The sequence below is a fragment of the Solanum tuberosum genome, unplaced genomic scaffold (assembly GCF_000226075.1).
Source record: "Solanum tuberosum cultivar DM 1-3 516 R44 unplaced genomic scaffold, SolTub_3.0 scf00005, whole genome shotgun sequence".
NCBI classification, from domain to species: domain Eukaryota; kingdom Viridiplantae; phylum Streptophyta; class Magnoliopsida; order Solanales; family Solanaceae; genus Solanum; species Solanum tuberosum.
Genome location: NW_006238931.1, coordinates 660,371 through 683,975, shown reverse-complemented (window position 1 = coordinate 683,975; position 23,605 = coordinate 660,371). Strand labels below are relative to the sequence as shown.

The window sequence follows — 23,605 nt, the reverse complement described above, 5'->3', positions numbered from 1 at the left end:
TATGGAACAATCCGTAGGGAGTTGGGAGAGCAGTACGTGCAGTCTCACCTTTTTTGAGAGATTATTGGGCATTTAGGACCAATTTACAAGAATTGGGTGATTTTCTCAATTTTTCGTGTATATTGCCCATGAATATTTTGGTGATATGACTTTCAAATGATTTTTTTGTGAAACCATTACAGAACCCTCTGTTGGGAGTTGGAGTGAACCGTACATACAATCTCACCATTTTCGAGGCATTTTGGGGCCAATTTACAGAAATTATGCAATTTTCTCAATTTTGTGTGTTATTCTATGCATATTTTTGTGATATGACTTTCGATCGATTCTTTTTTGCAAAACCTTTATGGAACCCTACGTAGGGAGTTGGGTGAACATAATTACAGTCTCACCTTTTTTAGACACATTTTTTTCATTTAGAGACCAATTTACAGGAATTAGATGTTTTTCTCAATTTTTCAATGAGTGCCCTCGTAACTGGAAGCGCAAATTTATACATGATTAATACATATATTTAAAGAGAAGCTCTAATAGAATTCTTTATTTGTATATACATTGGAAATTACAAACAGACAAACCTTTCACAACAGCTATTCTTCAGCTTATTGCCTTACATAGCTCAACTTTCCCATACTTTCACAATTGAAGAAGATGAACCTGAAAACCAACCAAATAAAGGAAAAGAAAATTACATTTTGAACAAACTGAACAACATATAACATATTGTTTTCACATCACTATTTCTGGTTTTAGGATGCTAGATTTGATCTCTTTGTGGGGTAAGACTACTCCACCATTGCTGTAAATTTCATCACAAACATGTACATCTTCTCCAAGAATGGTCATATTCTCAACACGAGCCCATTGTCCAACGGTTGAGTGCCAACCAATAATGCTACCTGAGACGCATGCGTGTTTCTTAACACGGACTCCGCGCATCACAGTGCAACGAGAGAGTCTAACCCCAGACTCAATCACACAACCAGGGCCTATCGCAACATCTGGTCCAATCAAGCATCCTTCTCCAATTTTGGCAGTCTCGTCCACTATGACATTTCCAACAATGTGAGAACCTAATGCCAGTTTTGGTGAAGACCTCTTCTTCAAAGAATCTAGGTAGAGTCTAAGACCAGTGATGTAATCCCTTGGCTGTCCAACATCCATCCAAAACCCAGGAAGGACCATAGCGTATAGCTTTTTCTCCGCAGCAATATTTGGGAAAACCTCTTTCTCAATAGATGTTGGTCTTAATTGAATTCTCTCTAGAACGCAAGGGTCGAGCAGGTAAATGCCAGCATTGATCTTGTTGCCAACAAATAACTTAGGCTTTTCCACAAATCTCTCAACTTGGCCAGTGGATTCTTCCATGACAACAACACCATATTTGGAAGGCTCATCCACCTGTATCAACCAGTTATATTTACATTTTATACCCATCATCATCCTCATAAATCATGGAAATTCAAACGGAAAATGTAACTAAGAACTCACCTTAGTCACCATTAAAGAAGCCTCACCTCCATGGGATTTATGGAATTCAATCATCTCCTTGAAAGGATATTCACTGATAACATCACTGTTAAGAACAAAAAACGGCTCACCAGCATCATCTACCAGCTTGTCTCTAGCCAGAGCAAGGGGACCTGCAGTCCCAAGTGGTTCAGTTTCTTGAGAACATGTAATCTTAATCCCCAGTTTTGTCTCAAATTCTTTCAAGAAGTTCAGCATCACCTGTGTCAAACAACACTTATAAATTCTTTTCGTTGCTCATTATATATTTACGATCTCTAATGGAGGGAAGCTGACCTCCGGCTGGTAGTTAATAGCCAAGACCACTTCAGTCACTCCAACAGCCTTGAGAGCCTCGATCTAACATACAAAAGTGTTTAGTAAGACATGCTTCAGCATAATTCATTTTTCACCAGCAAAATAGGAAAGGAGAACATATAGAACGCGTGCAAGGCACAAGTGAATTCTTATTTAGATTTTCCATTCCCCTTTAGGATCATGTCCTAGCAAAGGCAGGGGTGATTAATCCCTAGATATTGCAGGACATAGGGCACCTGAAACTTTAAAATGTTCGGTGACAAACAAGATATGTGAAATCCTATTTTCTAATATAAAGTCCAAACTGGAATAGTGAGCTGAAGTTCTCAAAATTCAAATAACCAACTAAAAGGATAGAAAGCAATATCAGGAATCTACTTAAAAGGCGCATTTTTATGGGGAGGTTTGATATTAGAATGATCTTTATAAAAGAATCAGCGCTATGACTGTAAAATAAACGAGGCTAAACCAGGAATTTTACCTGATGCAAAATCATGGGCTTGTTGGCAAAATCAACCAGCGGCTTTGGGACACTAAGAGTTAATGGCCTCAGCCGGGTACCAAAACCTCCAACAAGAATAAGTGCCTTCATCGTAATTTCTCAAAACTCCTGCTAATAATAAGAAAGAATTTTTAGCACAGTTGATCATAACATGTTACAAAAGAAAACATGTACTGAATTTAAAAAATGGACTCTCTCATCTCCACATTTATATCAATCCAAAAGATAGATACGTGCAAGACTAAGAAAACCTTATATTGACATCCGCATAGAAGAAGCAATGATTACACTCACCTAAATGTAAAGTCGGTTGTACATGACATGTAGCTTATAAAGAGAGATAGTCACGCATATAATGTTCAACTAGGAGACCCATGAAAGTGGATTAAAAGAGAGATTAGCGAAAGTTGACGACAATCCTAGCAAATGGCCAAACTTATACATGAATCTTCAAATGTGCTGAAGTCATAAAGTGGTTCTAAGTGGAGTATTTTGCTGGAAAAAAAGACAAAATCCCAGCTACACTCTAGGCTGGATCACTTAATGAGAGTGCCAATTACATCCAATATTTTAGTATATGTTTTGGTAAATAGGGTAGATTCAGTAGCTTTCATTAGACACTTTAAACTGAGCTGCCTAACACAATGTGAAATTTTACAATCAAAGACTCAAAGTATATTACTACCTCCCATTTAATTTGTTTGTCGAGTGTAGGTTTCTTTCTTTCTATGACATATCTTTAATTTCAACTTTTCCCAAATGACATTTGATACATTTTACATATATTTAGTTTAAGACCACAAAACTCAAAAGGTTATTTTTTTACTTTCTTAAATTTTCCGTGTCAAGTCAAAACCTGACAAACAAATTAAAACTAAAGGAGTAAAAAAGGATTGAAGATGCTACTCTCTCCTCTGTCTCCTCAAAAGAGGTTAGGAGAGAAAAGGAAATCACAGCATCAGCAGGAACGTACAGTTGGGGGAAAGGAAAATAAAACCTCATTCCAGCTGTAATCCTAAAGAAACAAATAAGTTACCCGAAATTGGGGCATAAAATCAAATTGATAGGTAGCTGGAGTCTAGAGAAGATGATATTGAAGTTTTACAAGTCTAGAGAAGACGACAAATAGGATTACATACAAATCTAACATCTACCCAATTCAAAATACCTCATCTTCTTCTTTAGCATCCATCATATGGAAAGGGGATAAAGGCAAAGGACAAAAACAGAGCATCACAACATCCACATTACACATTAATTAACTGTATATCTCCCGTCTGAAAACCTAAGAATAACTCATTAATGAGACCAAATAAACACAAAAACTCAAATTAATTTACTTTAATTGTTCATAATAAAAAATTCAAAATAAGGAAAGATACGTACAGGAATAATGAAATCCAGATCCAGATGAAGATGTGGAACAATGCATAAATTTAGAAATTGAAGGTGAAATTCACCTTGGACTAAATCACCTTGAAATTCACCTTCCAAGACTGGAGTTGACTCTAGTCAGCAAAAAAAATGATAGATCACAAACAGTGACGGTCGGGCTGTGTTGTAGAAAAGCCTAGAAGAAAAACGGGCAAACTAGATAAATCTCACTAATTTAGATTCTAATTATTCAATTTTTTGATATTTTTAAATATTATTTTTTTTATCATATTTCGTGCATAGGATATATGATTGTGAATCCGTGAGATTCATGTATCTGCTGAATTTTAAAATGAGATATATATTTTATTTGTTTAAATTAATTACTTATAATTAATTTCCTTAATTAGATAAGCAATTGAGGATTTTCAAATTATATGGACAGTTAATTTTGTGAAAATTTAAGTTAATCAAATCCAATCAAGCAGTGTATCTATATTTAATTTAATTTATTTTATTTTATTATTTTTTGAAATAATAAACTCATTAATATTATTAATAAAAACAAAAACATGTATATGTTGGTCATGTAATTTGGTTAATTCCATTTAATTACTCAAAAAAAAATAATTCAATAATTTGATGTATCTATTATCAATATATGATGTATTTAACAAACTAAATACTTAGATACATGAGTATCATACAAGTACATTCATATGTTTCGTAGAAATATCTAATATTAATTTCATGTATTTGTTATATGCATCTAAAGTTCATGTATTTCTTATATGTATCTAGTATTAATTTCATATATCTATTTATATGATCGAATATTAATTTCATGTATCTATTTATACGATCTAATATTATTTCATGTATCTATTATATATATAATTTGATGTATTAAGTATCAATTTCATAAGTTATATTCAAAAACACGTATTTCCGATACATAGTAAACATATACATCTAATTATATATATATATGGAATATAACTGAAATGCATGAATTTAGGAACAAATCCCAACGGTAGAGTATCTATATGAGAGTGAAATAAAGTACTTAATTTTTCATATTCATAAATGTTTCAGATTTAATATGAGTGAATTTCATAGAAATAGTAATATAATAATTCTTAAAAGAAAAAAACAAACTACGACACAATAATATGACTTATGGTCGTCAGCTGAATTAGGGAAAACAAGAAATAAAACAGACAAAAGAAATTCCGAGTAACTTACGAACCCTTTTCACCGCCAATCGACAAAACAAATACTGATTTTCTCATAAAATACATATAATCTTAATTCAGATACATGAACTCTTAACTAGATATATGTATATCTAATAATACCTTTTGTATCTCTCTCCTCTTCAGCAGAGGCCTAATACCCTTCGTGCTATGATCTCGCTCTTCTTGTTGACAGGATTTTGGTGAGTATTGTTGGCTTTTGATTTTACTTTTTGTGTAGAATTTGCAAATTTTGGTTGTGAAATTGTTTTTTTGTTGGATAGTTCATACGAATATTTAATTTGGAGCAATTGATGTTTGAATTGGAGTAATCCTCATTTTGAATAGATATGAATAAGTGTAGGTGCATATGAGGGAAAATATATCCGTTAAAAGGACGAAAACAAAGATACATAAGAATAATGAAAAAAATAGTACTTCTTCCGTCTCAATTTATGTGACACTTTTCGAATTTTAAGATTCAAACAAGTCTATCTTTGACCGTAAATTTTTCATATATCTTTTAATTATTTTGAATTGTCAATTATTATGACTTATAGTACTTTTTACGTAATTTACAAACATATAAATTTCATTTCAAAAAAATTGAAGATTCCACGCGCAAATTTCCGGTTAAACTTAAACTGTTTGACTCTAAAAAAATGAAAAGTGTCACATAAATTGGGACATATAGAGTAACAAACCTCCATGTATAATGGTGATTATCATGATTTAGTTTTGAAATTTGGAGATGTAAACATGTATTGAGAGGATTAAGGAAGAGAGAGATAGTGGATATGGGTGAAGGACGTGGGGTTGGGGTTGGGGTGAGAGATATAAGGAGTTTAAATGTTAAGATAATTATTCAGTACCATATTTAAAGAATTTGTGTATTTGATTAAATCTTTAAAATATATGGTAAAGATATTAAAAGTGGTATTATGTGTAATTATTTTAAACTAGAGGTAAAATAAGTATATATAGTAGTAAAGTATGTCTAATTATGTAGTTTTTTCAAAACCAAAATCAATTCAATGGATACCCAATATGTATAAATAATGCATTATTTTTATTATGGAAAAAAAATCTGATATACCTTCAACTTTATTATAGAGAAAATTTTACATTATAGCAACCTATTAATTCAAAATAAAAGTTATAGCTATAGTTTCATTTAATTTCAATTTTCACCAAACTTCTTTCCATTCACCTATCTCCCTCTTTCTGAAATCTCGCTCACCACTCTTAGTCACATCTCCCTCGCCTCTCTCACTTTATACAGAAACAAATGTATACTTTGTATTTGTATAAAGCGAGCGAGACTGTCTATACAAATATATATATATCCGTCCTATACACTTATAATTATACAAATACAAATCTTCCCCTGCCTAGTTCTCTTTTGCCTTTCTCTCTCTCTCTTGCCTTATGCAAACACAAATTATACAAATACAATGTATAATTTGTGTTTGTATAAAGAGAGAGAGAAATTTGATATATAAATACAAATGTTTTAACACAATTTCTTAACTCGATTCAATTTTATACAAATTCAAATTTTATACAAATATACAAATACAATCATTGATACATAAATATAGTAGTTACATATACAATAATCTAACCGATATACATATACAATTTACCTCTCTCCACTCTCTGCCCCCCCCCCCTCTCTCTCTCTCTCTCTATATATATATATATATATATATATTGTCACGACTCGAGCCTACACCTTGGACGTGGTCGACACTCGAGAACCATTGCTGGTCTCCAAGCGAACCCTCATCCTAGCTGACTACAAGTGGAAGACTAACTCAAGCATGCAAAAACTTAAAAAAATGAATTAAGTTCAATAACTCAAATACTCAATCTTTAAAAATATCTGAAAACTACTCAATAGATAGACTTAGAGTTTGAAAAAAAACAACTCAAAGAAGATACATACTAAAAACTACTCAACTTTGTCTATCTATGAAGCCTCTACTATTACAGAAGAATACCGGGACAAGACCCACGACATCTTAAAAATACTAATTGTAAGGTAAAGGTAAAGTCCTCCAGAATATAAGAAGGCTCACCAAAGCTGACTGAAATATCCTATGACCTCAACGAAACGCTTGTTGACAATCCTGAATATCTGTATCAATATCATGAAACAATGCAGGTCAAATGACTCAATACATGGAATGTATGAGCATGTAAGGGGAATTCTAAAGCATAAACATAAGCTTGAACTTGATAAAAGAAAACATACTTATCTCTTCTCAACTCAACTCAGGAATAAGATACTCAACTCAAAGATTAGATACTCAATTCAAAGATATGATACTCAACTCAGAGGTACTCAACTCAAGATACTCAACTCAAGATAAAATAACAATAAAAGGTGCGATTTATGGAAAACTTTTAAAACAATAGATAGCAACTCAATGTATTGAAGAATACACTAATAACTCAGTTTGTATATACAAATACAATATAACTCTATGGGAGTTTCTCTAATCGACAACCATCGCTATGAGTTATGTGATGATACAACGTCTCGCCCACGTTTCCAGAACTGTCCTATACCTTGCCGGGGTATAAAACCTCTCAACTAAGTGGATCCACTAGTCTATGCTAAAAAGCACTAAGGAATCATCTAAAAAGTATGACCATTTGTACCCACGTTGGCTACATGGTTTATGAGGGCTATGAGTTGTATAAACTCTCCCCTATATCGGTGCTCAATACTACTCCCAAAATATACTAGCTCATATGTTTAAAAACATAACTCTTTCTGTGTTTTGAGATTATTACTCAAAAAAATTTCTCTTAAAAGAGATGGTACTTAAACTGCTCAAAAACTCTTTTGGAAATATCAGTTTCCTCTCATCTTAAATGTAAAAATATTTACTCTTGGCAATACTTAGTTCCCATATATAATTTTAAAGAAAATGAACTCAGCTCTACTCTTCCTCAACTCAGTGCTTAAGTCTTTAAAACAAGTTTTAAAGCAATCTGTAAAAAGACTTCTTAAAAGAGAGTTCATGCCGAATTATGGACGTGAACGACTCAATTCAAGGTTTTCAATAACCATGTATAGAACTCAATACTTAGAACTCAACAACTCCAGAATTCAAGGAGTCAATGACACTACTCATCTAATGACTGCTCGACTCATAGGGTTCATGCAGAATTATGAGTATGAACTACTCAACTCAAGGAACTTCACGGGTAACATGTAGTAGCCCCATGATTAGGAATATAATCCCAAAATGATTAGGAACTCAATACTCAAGAGTTAGAACTTGAAGATACTACTCCTCTCAAAGATACTCAACTGATGGAGTTCATGCGGAATTTATGGGCATGAATGACTCGACTCAAGGGTCTAAATAACCATATGGAACTCATGTATACGACTCTTCTCATTCTCATACTTACTTCCTCAAAACTCAGTTTAAAACTCAAGTGTTGGTTTTGAAAAACTTCTCAAGATTTATAACTTAAAATAGAGTTCATGCTGAATTATAGACATGAACAAATCAACTCAAGGATCTCAATAAAAATATAGAAACTCAATAATTAGGAATAAATTTTTTAAAAGAACCATGAACTCAAGAACTCAAATCAACTTATCTCAAGAATACTCAAATCTAGGGGTAGAATCCTAGATTTCTCTGTTATTGATTTGAAAGAAGATGTAGGGCCTGAGGACGAACTAGTCCAACACTATGATAGCCTTACATACCTGGAAGAACAAGGTTCTTGAAGAATCTTGAAGAAAAACTTGATTAGAAGCCTTGAAACCCTAGCTTGAAGGTAAACGATCAAGAAAACCTTTCTTGAGATTCTTGAATTAGTTTCTTGAAATCTCTTGAAGCAGCATCTTGAAAAAGATTGAAATAATCTTGAATGGAGTCTTCTACTTTGATTTTTCTTAGGGTTTTACCCTAGGGTTTGAGAGAGAAGAGAATGATGGATTAAAAGATGAAAAATCTGATTGTTTTGAGCCTTTTATTTGTAAAAAAATTAGTTTAGGGTTTTCTTGGAGGTAAAAAGACAAAACGACCCTTTTTAATGTTTTCCCGTCCGCCGATTCGTATATCAGGTTACTAAAATGGTCATAACTTTTTACTCAGATATTAGATTGACGAGAAATTAGTGGAGTTGGAAAGTAGATTCAAATACCTTTAATTTGATAGGTTATGGGCCACATAATTCCTTATATTCTAAGAGATATGACCGTTTGAAGTTGACCCAAGTATAATCTTACATCAAAACTTAATCGATAAGGAAACTTCAAGAACACTTATCAAGAAATTAAATTGTTCAATATTTATGGATAGATTCACAAAATAAACTCATGATTGGCGTGTGGGTGAACAAACCCAACACTATGGAAGCTTACATACCTCAAAGAACTAGGTTTTTGGCGGAATCTTGAATTTCTTGAACGAACGCTTGAAACTTTGAGCTTTTTCTCCTCTTGAATCTTCTCTCTAAAACCCTAAATGCTTTTGGGGATGAATGAAACTAATTCTAATCAGTTTAGACCCTTAATTGGGTGTAAGTCGCGTTTAGAATAAGTGGGGGTAAGGTTAGACTAAAATACCCCTCCTATTTTCAGTTGACTTTCCTTAAATGGACAGCCTGACTTCAAAAGGGGATATCTCCTTCATACAAGCTCAAAAATTAGCAAACTCGGTGGTGTTGGAAAGAGGACTCAGAGATGTTTCATTTGATATCTTGTGGGTCTCCTAACTCATCCTGTACTGAAAGTTATGGTCGTTTGAAGTTGACCCAAAACTTAGAAGAACCTAGGAATCACTTGAAGGAATTCTATTTAGTTATTTTTGGAGCTCAAGGTGCTACATCTTGTGACCTTAACACTTAAGAAAATTTAAATTCCTCCGTGAAATCTTACTCTCAACGAAGAATGGTTGGAGTCTTAGTTCAATTTTCAACGGAATTAACACTCAATTTATACAAATTAGATGCTCCATAACAAACATAATTTGGGCTATGGAGCGCAAATAGCAAAACTATAGCTATAGAGCGCTAATATGATTTTCATCTTTGCTATTCCTAAAATTTACTGTTTATTATTTAGAGTTGATATACCTCACGTTATAAAAATGGTTTATGTATATAGTTCTACATTATAAATTTGGCTCATATATACTCTTACCTTTATAAAAATCATATATTTTTTTTTTTACATGTAAATTATTTTTTGACTTCTTTAATTATTAATATTTGAGTTTATTATTCTTATTTCATTTCTACTTTCATTATAAGAGTAAGATAAAAAATTTAAAAAAAGGTATGAATGGAAAAAAGAGAAAAAACTAAACATAAGATTTTTTTATTTGTAATTTTAATGTTGATTATTTTTTTAAATATAACTTTTATATTTAAAATATATAATGTTTTTCTTTTTCCAAACAGGCCAAATAGGCCCAAATTAGAAGTACAAAAGGCCCAAAATTTAGACCAACAAAAAGGAAACAAACTACAACAATAAAAAATAAAAAAATTTGGAAAATAGCTAAAAGTGTTCTCATCTTCTTCTCAAATTCTTGATGTGAAAATCCATGGAGCTCAGTTGCTTCCAACTATGGAGCTTAAAGGTAAGCTTGTTATATGATCTTAGGCATATTTGTATGCTGAAGTTGCCAATAATTGCCCATGTTGAGATTGAATTTAAGAATAATCTTGACCATATTAGCTTGTTTTGTTTAACTTGTGATGATTGTGCACTAAAACACATGATTAGGTGTTACAGGAACTTTCAAGATGAATGGAGTCCATTTGAGGTAAGGAGAAGCGTGGAGCATGAAAAATAAACTAAGGAGGAAAGCACCAAGGGTTGGCGTACTGCCTGGCGCGGGGCGCAAAGGCATAAACTACATAATCCCTTCACTGGCGTACTACCTGGCACGAGGCGCCAAGGCCTTTCCTACAATAGCGCTTGCCAGGCGCAATGCCTGGCGCGGCGTGGCACAACTGGAACCACAGAAGGCTTTGCCTGGCGCGGTTCATCAACCCGTGTCCGACGTGCCCAGTGAAAATTGAATTAAATAGGACTCCTTGTTGGATTAGATTTAGAATATAGTTTTCCTAACGTCTATAAATAGACCCCTAGGGCTATTTTATAGGCGTTCGACTTTATTTTGGTGTGCAAGAGCAGGATCCAAGTTTTGTAATAGGTTTCGATTTTCTGACTCTTCTTTATTTTGGAAATTGCATGAACAATTCTATTTTGCGGTTTTTGAATATTCTGAGTGGCTAAACGCCCTTGTTCTGGGGCTATAGCTACGGATTGATTGTTGAGTATTAAAGGTTTTTTATTTAATTCTTGGTTATCATTTTAAGTTGCTTTTATATTCTTGCATTGGTATTTCTTGACTGGCCATCATAGAGATAAATCCCGTGTCTATTCTTAAAATCGAGAGAGGATAAGGTAGATAGATCAAAGAATATAAAAAGATTGATCTTCCATTGAGTTGATTTGTGTTTAGGAGTGACGCCCAGACGAACACCTAGCTTGGTTATGAAACACGATGAAATATAAGTGCTCGCCAATTAGGACTGTTTTTCCCCTCTCAATGATGTAGTAGACAGTTAATTGGAGTAGGTGACTAGAGGCCGAGAGACCCTACTCATATAATTAACCTTGTAAATTAGTAACTTGATAACCGTTATTAGTTCATTACCTGAAATACGATACATGAAATCTAAAGCATGCTACAACCCTGGAATTGTCTCTTAATTGCTTGAAACATCAATTTGAAGTCTTTCACATTCGTTACTTTTATTTATTGCATAAATCGTAGTAGTAACTAACAACCATCAAACTCTTTTAAAGTTACTTTTGTCGAGTTGTGGAATTGAGTAATAAATATAAGTTGATCATAAGTCCCTTGGGAACGAAAATTCATTTCTAAAAGAAACTATCTTACTTGAGCGACCGCGTACACTTGCGTGTGCATTTGGGAGCAACAAGTTTTTGGCGCCGCTGCCGGGGACTTAGAAATTGATTTATATTTGATTTTCTTAAGTCTACAATTAGATTGTTCAAGTGTTAATAACTTGATCTTAGCTTTTGTGTATTGCAGGCACTTGATTCTCAAGTTTGGCTCGAAAAAGAGATCTTGTCGAACCAGACGACGAACCTAAAAGAGCTTTACGCCTACGTAGAAAAATGGCGAATCAAGGACGTCAGCAACAGTTAGTGCTGGGACTCCCGAAAAATGTTGAGGGTGATCGAGTGGAAAACATGAATAACCAAGAACTTGAAGTACCCCCGATCATACCGACAAGACCAATCCGTGACATGGCAGTCCCACTCATAGCCAATGTGGCGTCTAGTATAAGGAAACCACCACCAGGTGGCAGATTTGAACTAAAACAGAACATAGTGCAGCTCATTCACTCGATGGGACAACTCACCAGTCTCCCTCATGAGGATCCTTTTGTTTTTGGTCAAATGGCCATCAGGCCTTATTATTATATATTAAAATAAAGTAAAGAAATCCAACCAACAACAAAGCAAAAGAAATTGGTCCATTCCATAAAGGAACAGACTCAAATGAATGCAACAAAAGGGAAAAATGGCTTAATCTAGAAGAGGAAAAGTCACTCTGTAACCAAATTCCTTTATTGGTATCGCAACCAGACCATCGTGAACAGGCTTTCGACAACGGACCCGCAATTGCTAGCTTTGGGATGAAGTGATAAGCGATACATACATCCCGATTGGCGTTTCATCAGACTATGTAAGTTTGACATTTCTTCCACACTTGTTATTGGGAGCTGCCAGGCAGTGGTTAAATTTAGAGCCACCAAATTCCATCACTACATGGAATTATCTAGAAAATAAGTTCTTGAGTCGATTCTTTCCATCAGGTAAATCTACACGGTTGAGGAGTGAAATATTGAGCTTCAAGCAGAAAAATGGGGAGGATATGTACCAAGCATGGCATCGATTCAAACAATTGTTAAATGCATGTCCGCAGCACTACCAAGCTAATGAGGTACTTGCTCACATTTTCTTTGAGGGTTTGGATTATAACGCACGAGTACTTCTTAATAGTGCAACAGGTGAACAAGCATTAGCAAAAACCCACGACGAGCTATTCGAGCTCCTAGATAGAATCTCAGAAGGAAACCCCATTTTATTAAGGAGAAATGCCAAGAACCACAAAATATCCTGCGGCAGGACTTTTAGATGTGGATCAAGCTACCGCAATAAATGCAAAACTAGATGCAATGAACCACAACATAACCATGCAGTTCAAACAAATTGCACTAAATCAAGCACATGTGAATGTTGTACATCAGGCAGCAAGTTGGTGTGGAGTCTGTGGTAGTGGAGCACATGAAACTGAACTTTGTGAGGCAAATCCGGATTCCTTAAACTATGTGGGAAATGTGCAAAGAGGTGGAGGTCAGCAAAATTTTGGTAATACTTATAACTCTAGTTGGAGAGCCCATCTTAATTTCTCATGGGGTGGAAAACGAAACCAAAATCAAGCGCAAGGGTCTAACCAATACCGATCGCATGGAATGGGGCAGCAATATCCAAATCCTAGCCAAGGTGTAAATCCGAGTGCTCAAAAAATGGGGATGACTAATGAAGAGTTACTCCAAAAGCTAATGCCAGAAATTGGTACAAAGATAAATGCTAGGATAGATAAGCATGATGAAAACATAAGAAACATCCAAATGTCCCAAATGAGTTTGGAAAAACAAGTTGTGAAAGTAGCTAATTCCCTAAACTTGCGCCTTCAAGGAGGGCTGCCCGGTGAAACTGAACCCAACCCTAAGCAACTGAATGCGGTGAGTACTAGAAGTGGGTTACAACTAGAGGAACTAGCTCCAAAGAAGAGAGATAATGAGGTAGTTAATAAAGAAAAGAAACAAGAAGATGTGGGAAAGAACTCCAATGTTGAGAAGACCGTTCCTCAAATGAAACCACCCCCTCCGTTTCCATAAAAGTTCAGAAAGCAGAATGAAGATGAATGCTTCGGTAAGTTTCTCTCTCTCCTTAAACAGGTTCACATTAACCTGCCTTTGGTTGACATTTTGCAGGAAATTCCAAAGTATGCTAAATATGTGAAGGAGATAGTAGCAAACAAGAGAAGGCTCACGGAGTATAAAATGGTAGTACTTACTGAGGAGTGCATCTCTAGAATTCAGAATATACTACCTAAGAAGTTAAAGGATCTAGGTAGTTTCACGGTGCAAATTACAATTGGACAAAGTGTTCATGCCCGAGGGTTATGTGATTTGGGTGCAAGCATTAATCTCATGCTTGCATTATTATATAAGAAACTTGGGTTGGACAGTCCAAAACCAACCACTGCCATTCTCCAACAAGATGATAGGTCCATCTCTAGGCTAGAGGTGGTAGTAAAAGATGTGTTGGTTCAAGTGAGTTCGTTGATCTTTTCTGTGGACTTTGTGGTCTTAAAATTTGAGCCTGATCCTGAAGTTCCATTTATTTTGGGGCGTCCGCTATTGGCTACGGGGCGGACATTGATTGATGTAGCAGCTGGGCAGTTGACTATGAGGGAACATGATAAGGTTGAAGTATTTGATGTCTACCACACCTTGAAAATGCCTTCTATCTATGAAGAGTTATCTGCTATTACGGTTGTAGATCTCGCAGTAGAATCGCAACTCATTCCGCCCGAGGATCTCTTAGAAAGAGTTTTAGTAGGACATGACATAAATGGAGATACTGAAGCTCAAGATATATCGACTTGTTTGAATCTGGCAGCCATGGGATCACACAGAAGTAGAGTAGAGTCATTAGATCGTGAATTGGGGCCTCCACCCAAACCCTCAATTGAAGAAGAACCTAAGTTGGAATTGAAATCTCTGCCTGCTCACCTAAGGTATGCATATTTGGGTACTAATGAAACCTTACATGTAATACTTTCTGCAGAATTGTCTGAAACACTGGTTGATGCGGCATTGATAGTCTTAAAGCAAAGAAAGAAAGCTATTGGGTGGCAGATGGCAGATATTCATGGGATTAGTCCGGCATTATGTATGCACAAAATCTATATGGAGGAGGATCACAAACCGAGTGCACAACATTAACATAGACTGAATCCTTTGATGAAAGAATTGGTGATAAAGGAAGTAATAACGTGGTTAGATGCTAGAATCGTGTACCCAATTTCTGATAGCAAGTGGGTAAGTCTGGTGCAGTGTGTCCTAAAGAAGCGAGGTATGACAGTGGTGAAGAACGAGAAAAATGAGTTAATTCCCATTAGAATAGTAATCGGATGGAGAATTTACATGGATTATCGGAAGCTAAATGAGGCCACGCGAAAAGATCACTATCATATCCCCTTCATTGATCAGATGTTTGATCGACTAGCAGGCCAGGAGTACTATTGTTTCTTAGATGGGTATTCCAGATATAATCATATTTTGATTGCGCCTGATGATCAAGAAAAGACCACATTCACTTGTCCTTATGGTACATATGTTTTCAAACGCATGCTATTTGGACTTTGCAATGCGCCAACGACTTTTCAAAGGTGCTTGATGGCCATTATTCCTTATATGGTAGAGGACTTTTCGAGGTGTTCATGGATGATTTTTCTGTCTTTGGGAAGTCTTTTGAGGTATGTCTCCGGAATCTTGATAAAGTACTGGCTAGATGTGAATACACCAATTTAGTGCTAAACTGAGAGAAGTGTAACTTCTTGGTTCGAGAGGGTATAGTATCGGGTCATAAGGTGTCAAAGTCGGGATTAGAAGTCGATAAAGCCAAGGTGGAGGTTATTGAAAAATTTCCCCCTCCTATCTCTGTAAAAGGGGTGCGAAGTTTCCTTGGACACACAGGTTTTTACCGAAGATTCATCAAGGACTTTTCCAAGATTACAAGACCTATGTGCAGTCTTTTGGAGAAGGAGATTGATAAAATGTGTTTGAAGATTTTTGAGATGTTGAAGAGGAACTTAATTGAAGCTCCCATCTTAATTGCTCCTAACTGGGAATTACAATTTGAACTCATGTGTGATCCAAGTGACGTAGCAGTGGGTGCAGTATTGGGACAAAGAAAAGATAAAGTGTTCCATTCAATCTACTATGTGAGCAAGACCCTTGATTATGCTCAAGCTAATTACACAGTGACTGAGAAAGGAGATGTTGGATCTAGTGTTCACCTTCGACAAGTTAAGATCGTATTTGGTAGGTACCAAGGTAATTGTTTATATTGACCATGCAGCTATTAGGTACTTATTCAACATGAAGGATGCTAAACCAAGGCTGATTCGGTGGATATTCCTTCTCCAAGAATTTAACCTTGAGATCAAAGATAGAAAGGGTACTCAGAATCAAAGAGCTTATCATTTGTCTAGGTTAGAAGATTTTTCCCATATACATGAAGGGGAAAAGATCTGGGAAGAGTTTCCAGATGAACAATTGATGGCACTAGATATCTCTCAAGTGCCTTGTTATGCGGATATAGTGAATCTGATAGTAAGTGGAGAGTACCCTCCAGATGCAACCACCCAACAAAATAAAAAGCTAAGTCATGATGTTAAGTTCTATATCTGGGATGAACCATTCTTATTCAAGCAATGAGTGGATAGGGTGGTAAGAAGATGCAGTCTAGAGTGTGAGGTAAATAAAGTACTCGAAAGTTGTCATGCCAACCAATATGGAGGACACCACGGAAGAGAGTGCACGACACATAATGTACTATAATATGGTTTCTTTTGGCCCTCTTTATTTAAGGATTAAATTGCTTATGTGAAGGGATGTGATCAATGCCAAAGGTTGGGTACTATATCGAGAAGACATGAGATGCCACTAAGTAACATTCTTAAGGTGGAACTTTTTTATGTGTGGGGTATTGACTTCATGGGTCCCTTCCCGCCATCTAGTGGAAACGAATATATTCTGGTGGCTATTGATTATGTGTCCAAATGGGTTAAGGCGGTAGCTCTTCCCTTGAATGAATCAAGAGTGGTGATTAAATTCATCAAGAAGCATATTTTCACTCATTTTGGCACTCCAAGGGAAATCATAAATGATGGAGGTAAGCATTTCAATAATCATCTAGTGAAAAATCTTCTTGCCAAGTATGGTATTCGGCATAAGGTTGCTACAACTTACCATCCTCAAACAAGTGGTCCAGTGAAAGTATCGAAGAGAGAGGTGAAGCAAATCTTGCAAAAAATGGTGAATGCACAAAGAAAGGATTGGTCTGAAAAGTTGGATGATGCGTTGTGGGCGTATAGAACTGCATATAAAACACCCATAGGGACTTCTCCCTATCACATAGTGTTCGGCAAAGCATGTCATCTTCCGGTGGAATTAGAACACCTAGCATATTGGGCAATAAAGAGGTTAAATCTCGACTTCGAGCTGGCAGGTAGGAAGTGAGTGGATCAATTACATGAACTTGAGGAGTTTAGGCTCCATGCATATGAGAATGCCAAGCTCTACAAAGAAAAGACGAAAATATGGCATGCCAAGCACATAGTTCCTCGCACTTTCACTCTGGGAGAAAAGGTACTACTTTTTAACTCAAGACTGAGGTTATTCCCCGGAAAACTAAGGTCAAAATGGAGTGGTCCCTTCGAAGTGGTAAGGATGACACAACATGGTGCCGTTGAAATTAAAGATAAAAATGGTCATTCATTCTTCGTCAATGAGCAAAGAGTCAAACACTACTTTGGTGAAGATTCAAATCATGATCGGGAGGCTCTTGAGCTGAATGAAGAATGATCCAAGCTGAGTCGAGCCGCAAAGTTAAACCAGGCGCTCCACGAGAGGCAAACCGTGAATGATATGTAATAGATAGTTAACTTGTTTAATTTTGATTTTTTTGTATTAGAGTAGTTTCAATTGATAGGATCTAGTAAAGTTTGTTATTTTCATTATTAGATAGTTAGGATTTCACTTATTTGTAACTTATTTTGTTATAGCAAAAAAAAACAAAAAAACAAAAACTGGGGCCGGCGTACTGTCTAGCGTGCCGCGCCAGGACAAAAACTACAGAGTTAGCTTCCTGGCGCACTAAGCGGCTCGCTACGCCAGGAGGTAAACAACAGAGCACTAGGGTGGGCGCACTGCCGGCGCCTCGCGCCACTATCGCTCCCCAATGCAGTTTTTCTAAAAAATAGGTCAAACCCGACCCATTAACTAAAACCCACCCTTTTAAATCCCCAAAACAAATTCATCCCCCATAATTTCTAAATTCCAACCGACCCAATCCCCTAAATTCTCTCAAAACTTTATTCTTCCTCTTCTCTTTTCTTCGAAATTCCTCCGTATAAACTACCAATTCCTCCATTCTTCACTCCCCCAAAATCTTTCCTTCTCCAATTTTCTTTTTCTTTCTTCTTCCCACCACTGCCAACTTGATTCCTTGGTCTTTGTCCCCAAAAATTTTCTTCTCTCGTTTTCCTTCTTTAGAAGTTCTAATGGCACCTAAAGTTAGGAATGTGGAAGGTGGAGCGGGTTTTAAGCGTTCTAAGAAAGGATATACTGTCGGGTCTTCTAGTAGCCGGACTCCGTTCCAAAAATTTGGCAAGCAAGCGGTGGAGCAATATGGAAATGAGTGGTTCAAATGCCAAAAATAAGCCAAATACCTCGGTGATGAGTTTGTTAATGAGGTATGATTACAATCTGAATTCCCGCTAATTTATAATACTGTGAATGCTTTGCGGCTACGTTTTATGTTTGAAAACTAAGGAGATTGCAATCTAACCTTGGTTAGGGAGTTTTATGCAAATTGGATTACGAAGACCGGTTCAATAAGTTTGTTCTAATTCGGGGGAATGATGTACGCTTTACTTCTAAAGTGTTGAACTTGTTTTTGGGTACTCCCAATTGTGACACAGATGATTACAATAAGCTAAAGAAACCCCCTATAGAGATATCCGACATACTTTGTGTGGGGTAGAGTCCACGACTAGGTGGAACCGTAGTAAGGATACCGGTAGGCATGCCACTCTCCATTATGCCAATTTAAACCAAATGGAGAGAGTTTGGCTTAAAATTGTGTGTAGTGTCTTTTTACAGGCTAAGCACACTTCATATGTGACTAGAGAGAGGGTAGTGTAGGTATATATGTTGATAAAAGGTACGCCCATTAATGTTGGGGTGGTGTTGCAACAAAACATGATGAAATTCCACAACAACAAAAGGTGGAGGTTTTGCTATGGGGGGTTGATCACCCAATTTCTATGGGCTGAGGGTATTGAGGAGGAAGAGCTATATATGACCGTTGCTAGGTCCCTATACTTGATCTATAATATGGTTGATGTCACTCGTACAAAGGCTCTCGCCACGTCCTATGGACCTGTCTTATCGGCTTAGGGACGGCAAGCAAGAGATAATAGTTGGATGGCTCGCATGTTTGGCATGACCGAGTTGCAGCAGAGGATCGGGGGTAGCCCAATTATTGATAATGAGATGGAGAACTTGGCGAAGCTCTACCCGCTGACGGATATTGCAGCCTACATATGCAGGGTAGGTCCAGCGTTTTAAGAGCCTCTTGATGATGATGAGGTCACCGCGGATGAAGAAATGGATGAAGAGGATGATGATGATGTGGTTGATGATGATGCTAATGCGTTGATGGTATTCAATGGAGCCACTGATGTGGCGGATGGTCGTGATGATGACGACAAGGCCTGGAGGCCTGAGGGAGTATCTCTAACTCTGTACTTTGTTTTATTTGTGCGCACTGAGGACAGTGTTATTTTTAAGTGTGGGTTGGGATATGACTCTCTATTGTGTATATGGTTTCTACTGCTTTATCGAGTCTTGTTCTTTTTGATGTTATTTTTATTTTGGGTTCCTCAACTCTTGTTTTTGGTACTTTTCCTGAGGATTGTCCCATTGAACCAACCCGGTCTAGTTTTATTGTTTTTATTGAGTCTTAAAGTCATCATAGGAGTAACAGTTCTCGATGATGGATGGATGATGACCGTCTTAAGAGAAAATTAGTCACGAAGAGGAGTAGAATTGGAAAACCAACCTATTGGTATTTTGAAACTATGTCCTAAAAAGTTAGCCAGATGTCATGGGTAGTCACAATAGGGATATGCAATGAAATGGTAACCTTGAAACAAACATGTGTTCATTGTTTTGACTCTGAATGAATCTAAGTGGGCTTAATTGAGTAGAAATAATATAATGCAAGTTATATGAGCATGCTAGTATGATGTTGACCTTATGTGTGTCATGATCCCATGTGTGGTGAGTGATTGTTTGGCTCATGCTTTGATTGATATCTAGAGTTTGCCCCATGTGTGTTAAATTAGTAGGTTGCACCACTTAGGGAAAGTGATTGAGACATTTCTTTGAAAAGCCAATTCTTGACTCTATTGTATGCTTACCCATGAAAATATCCCTAGTTAGCCCCATTGAGCCTTTAGCTTTGTCTTTTTGTTAAGCCTCATGAATAAGCCGAAATCCTTTCTATTGATACCAAAGCATTTGATCCCAATGTAATCCTTAATGCACTACGTTGAGAAGAAAGGTTGAAAATATTGGTAGAAGTGGAAAATGGGTGAAAATGCTTTGATGTGTGGAAAAGAAAAATGAAAAAAAAATTGTTTTTTCCCTGGTCCCTAGTGGATATTGTGCACCTCAACGAAAGTCGAGGGTGGATAATTTAGAATTATGTTTGGAACACTGGCCCTGGTCCTACCAAGGATATTGTGCACCTCAGTTAATCTTCAAAGCTTTGAGTTGAGGGTGGCTAGTGCAAAGGCATATAAAAAAAAAAGAAAAATATAAGAATAATAAGGAGCATACGGGGAAGAGCTTGAAATAGAAGAAGGAAAACATTCATGAAGTGTGTAATTAGAGGAAAAGAAAAGCTAGTGAAGATGTGTAACTGGTGGAATAATAACATGTGCCTTAGGGAGGTGTAGTCACTAAATATATCTGAAATATTCCCTCCCTGACCCAAAGCCGGCATTACATCCAAATAGAAGTCCTCTTGATTCCTTGAGAAATATGAGGTGAAAGTGAAAATACACTATGGGCAAACTTATGGCATATTAAGAGAAGTAAGAACTTCATTTGTGAGAGTGAGTAAAATGTTTGAAAAATAGCCCTTGTTTATAATATGATTGCTTGAGTGAAAGGATATACTAAACACAAATGTGTGAGGGCATTCATGACACATGTTTGGGGTTCATCTATTTGGTGTGTTTGTATAAGTTTGCATAACTCGGAAATATAATAAAAGAGTCATTATTTGATCATTTGTGTTGCAAATTGGTGTATCATGATGAGATAGTAAAATTGTTAAGTGTTGCATCCAGTGTGAACTACAAAAGCATGATTAAATGTGTTTGGTTAATTTTAAGGTGGGTTGATAAGTCCAAGGGTTAGAAAAATGAGTCGATGGTTTAAAGATTGTTCGAGGACGAACAAAGATTTAAGTGTAGGGTGGTGATCTTAGGCATATTTATATACAAAAGTTGCCAATAATTGCCCTTGTTGAGATTGAATTTAAGAATAATCTTGAGCCTATTAGCTTATTTTGTTTAACTTGTGATGATTGTGCACTAAAACACATGATTAAGTGTTACATGAACTTTCAAGAGGAATGGAGTCCTTTTGAGGATAGGAGAAACGTGGAGCATGAGAATAAACTAAGGAGGAAAGCACCAAGGATTGGCGTAATTCCTGGCGCGAGGCGCCAAGGCAATTCCTACAGCAGCGCTTGTCAGGCGCACTGCCTCGCGCGACGCGCCACAACTGGAACCACATAAGGCTTTGCCTGGCGCAGCTCCCCAGCCCGTGTCTGACGTGCCCAACGAAAATTAAATTAAATAGGACTCCTTGTTGGATTAGATTTGGAATATAGTTTTCCTAACTTCTATAAATAGACCCCTAGTGCTATTTATAGGTTTTTGACTTTATTTTGGTGTGCAAGAGCAAGATCCAAGTTTTGTAATAGGTTTCGATTTTCTAACTCTTCTTTATTTTGGAAATTGCATGAACAATTCTATTTTGCGGTTTTTGAATATTATGAGTGGCTAAACGCCCTTGTTCTGAGGCTGTAGCTACGGATTGATTGTTGAGTATTAAAGGTTTTTGAATTAATTCTTGGTTATCGTTTTAAGTTGCTTTTATATTCTTGCATTAGTATTTCTTGACTAGCCATCATAGAGATAAATCTCGTGTCTATTCTTAAAATCGAGAGAGGATAAGGTAGATAAATCAAAGAATATAAAAAGATTGATCTTCCATTGAGTTGATTTGTGTTTAGGACACATAGCTTGGTTACGAAACAGGTTGAAATATAAATGCTCGCCAATTAGGACAACCCATCCCCGCTCAAAGATGTAGTTAGACAGTTAATTGGAATAGGCGACTAGAGGTCGAAAGACCCTACTCACATAATTAACCCTGTAAATCAGTAACTTGATAACCGAAATTAGTTCATTACCTGAAATACGATACATGAATTCTAAAGCATGCTGCAGCCCTGGAATTGTCTCTTAATTGCTTGAAACATCAATTTGAAGTCATTCACAATTGCTACTTATGTTTATTGCATAAATCATAGTAGTAATTAACAATCATCAAACTCTTTTAAAGTTACTTTCGTCGAGTTGTGGAATTGAGTAATAAATATAAGTTGATCATAAGTCCCTTGGGAATGAAAACTCGTTTCTACAAGAAACTATATTACTTGAGCGACTGCGTACACTTGCGTGTGCATTTGGGAGCAACATTACACCTCGAATCGTAGACACTTTTAATCATTTTGCTACTTTCCACTTTACTTATGTTGTTGCATTTGACTTGTTGTTGTGGCGAATCTGTGGGTTATTTCTCGAATTCTCAAAGAATCCGACCAATACAGATCTTGACTATAATTAAGAATCACTTCTTTCTTCAATTGATGTTTTGCTTATCTCCCATTCTAAGCTTTCCAAAAAAGATAATGTACTGTAATTTTTAGATCTAAAATCAATGTGTTGAATCACCACAAAAAATATTAGCTTCATATTATTATCATTCTCTTTATCTGTAAACGCAGTGACTTGAAGATACAACCAACTCTAAGCTTTTTATAGCTTTTGCACCACCATGGTAAGACTGAAACTTCGATCTTTACTGTTACCTTAACATTGCTTTCCTTTTCCATGATGGAATGAATCCGAAGATTAATACCACCACCACAGTTAAGAAAATAAATATTAATGTAACTAAAGTGAATTACTTGCAGCAAATAAAGGTATAATACAAAAGAAAAGGAATCTACTATAATACTATTTGAATCCTAGTTTCATACCATAACCACAAGCTCTCACCAGGTGTGTATGGTATATTTAACCAACAGAAACTATTTCATATTTCACTTAATATATTAGTAGATTGTAACATTTTCTTTGATTACATGCTTATGTTTTAACATTGTATCATATTAGTAGACCTATATTGTTGATGTGAAAATACATGTGTGTCTGATTCTTATGTTTGGTATGCTCTTCTTGTCTAAGTTGATAATTTTCTTAGCTTGAACTGGAGCTTATTCCCGAAATTTGTTGTATTCAAAGTTACCTGCAAAATCAAAAACAAAGTTAGCAAAAAAATCAACAAGAGTATTTTCCTCCCTTAAGGAGTGTTGTACTCTTACTGTCAAAGCATTCCTTAGCCTATTAATTGAGTTGGC

General features: G+C 36.1%; 2 protein-coding genes across 5 annotated transcripts; one reads left to right on the top strand and one right to left on the bottom strand.

Moving 5' to 3' along the window:
* Positions 1-513: 513 nt before the first annotated feature.
* Positions 514-3,876, bottom strand: LOC102593613 (mannose-1-phosphate guanylyltransferase 1-like). Of its 4 annotated transcripts, XM_015308338.1 has the most exons (6): positions 3,716-3,867; positions 3,498-3,614; positions 2,309-2,437; positions 1,807-1,869; positions 1,492-1,731; positions 514-1,401 (listed from the first exon to the last, which is right to left on the bottom strand). In XM_015308338.1, the coding sequence occupies exons 3-6, from the start codon at positions 2,417-2,419 to the stop codon at positions 730-732; spliced, it is 1,086 nt and encodes a 361-aa protein (XP_015163824.1). In that variant the 5' UTR covers positions 2,420-2,437; positions 3,498-3,614; positions 3,716-3,867; the 3' UTR covers positions 514-729. The 4 variants fall into 4 exon arrangements, with proteins under 4 accessions (XP_015163824.1, XP_006338822.1, XP_006338821.1 ...); XM_006338760.2 differs by lacking the exon at positions 3,498-3,614 and having other exon boundaries at positions 3,790-3,876; XM_006338759.2 differs by lacking the exon at positions 3,498-3,614 and having other exon boundaries at positions 2,309-2,440.
* Positions 3,877-13,116: 9,240 nt separating this feature from the next.
* LOC107060525 (uncharacterized) lies at positions 13,117-15,036 on the top strand. Its single transcript, XM_015308513.1, has 2 exons — positions 13,117-13,827; positions 13,984-15,036. The coding sequence occupies exons 1-2, from the start codon at positions 13,117-13,119 to the stop codon at positions 15,034-15,036; spliced, it is 1,764 nt and encodes a 587-aa protein (XP_015163999.1).
* Positions 15,037-23,605: the final 8,569 nt, after the last annotated feature.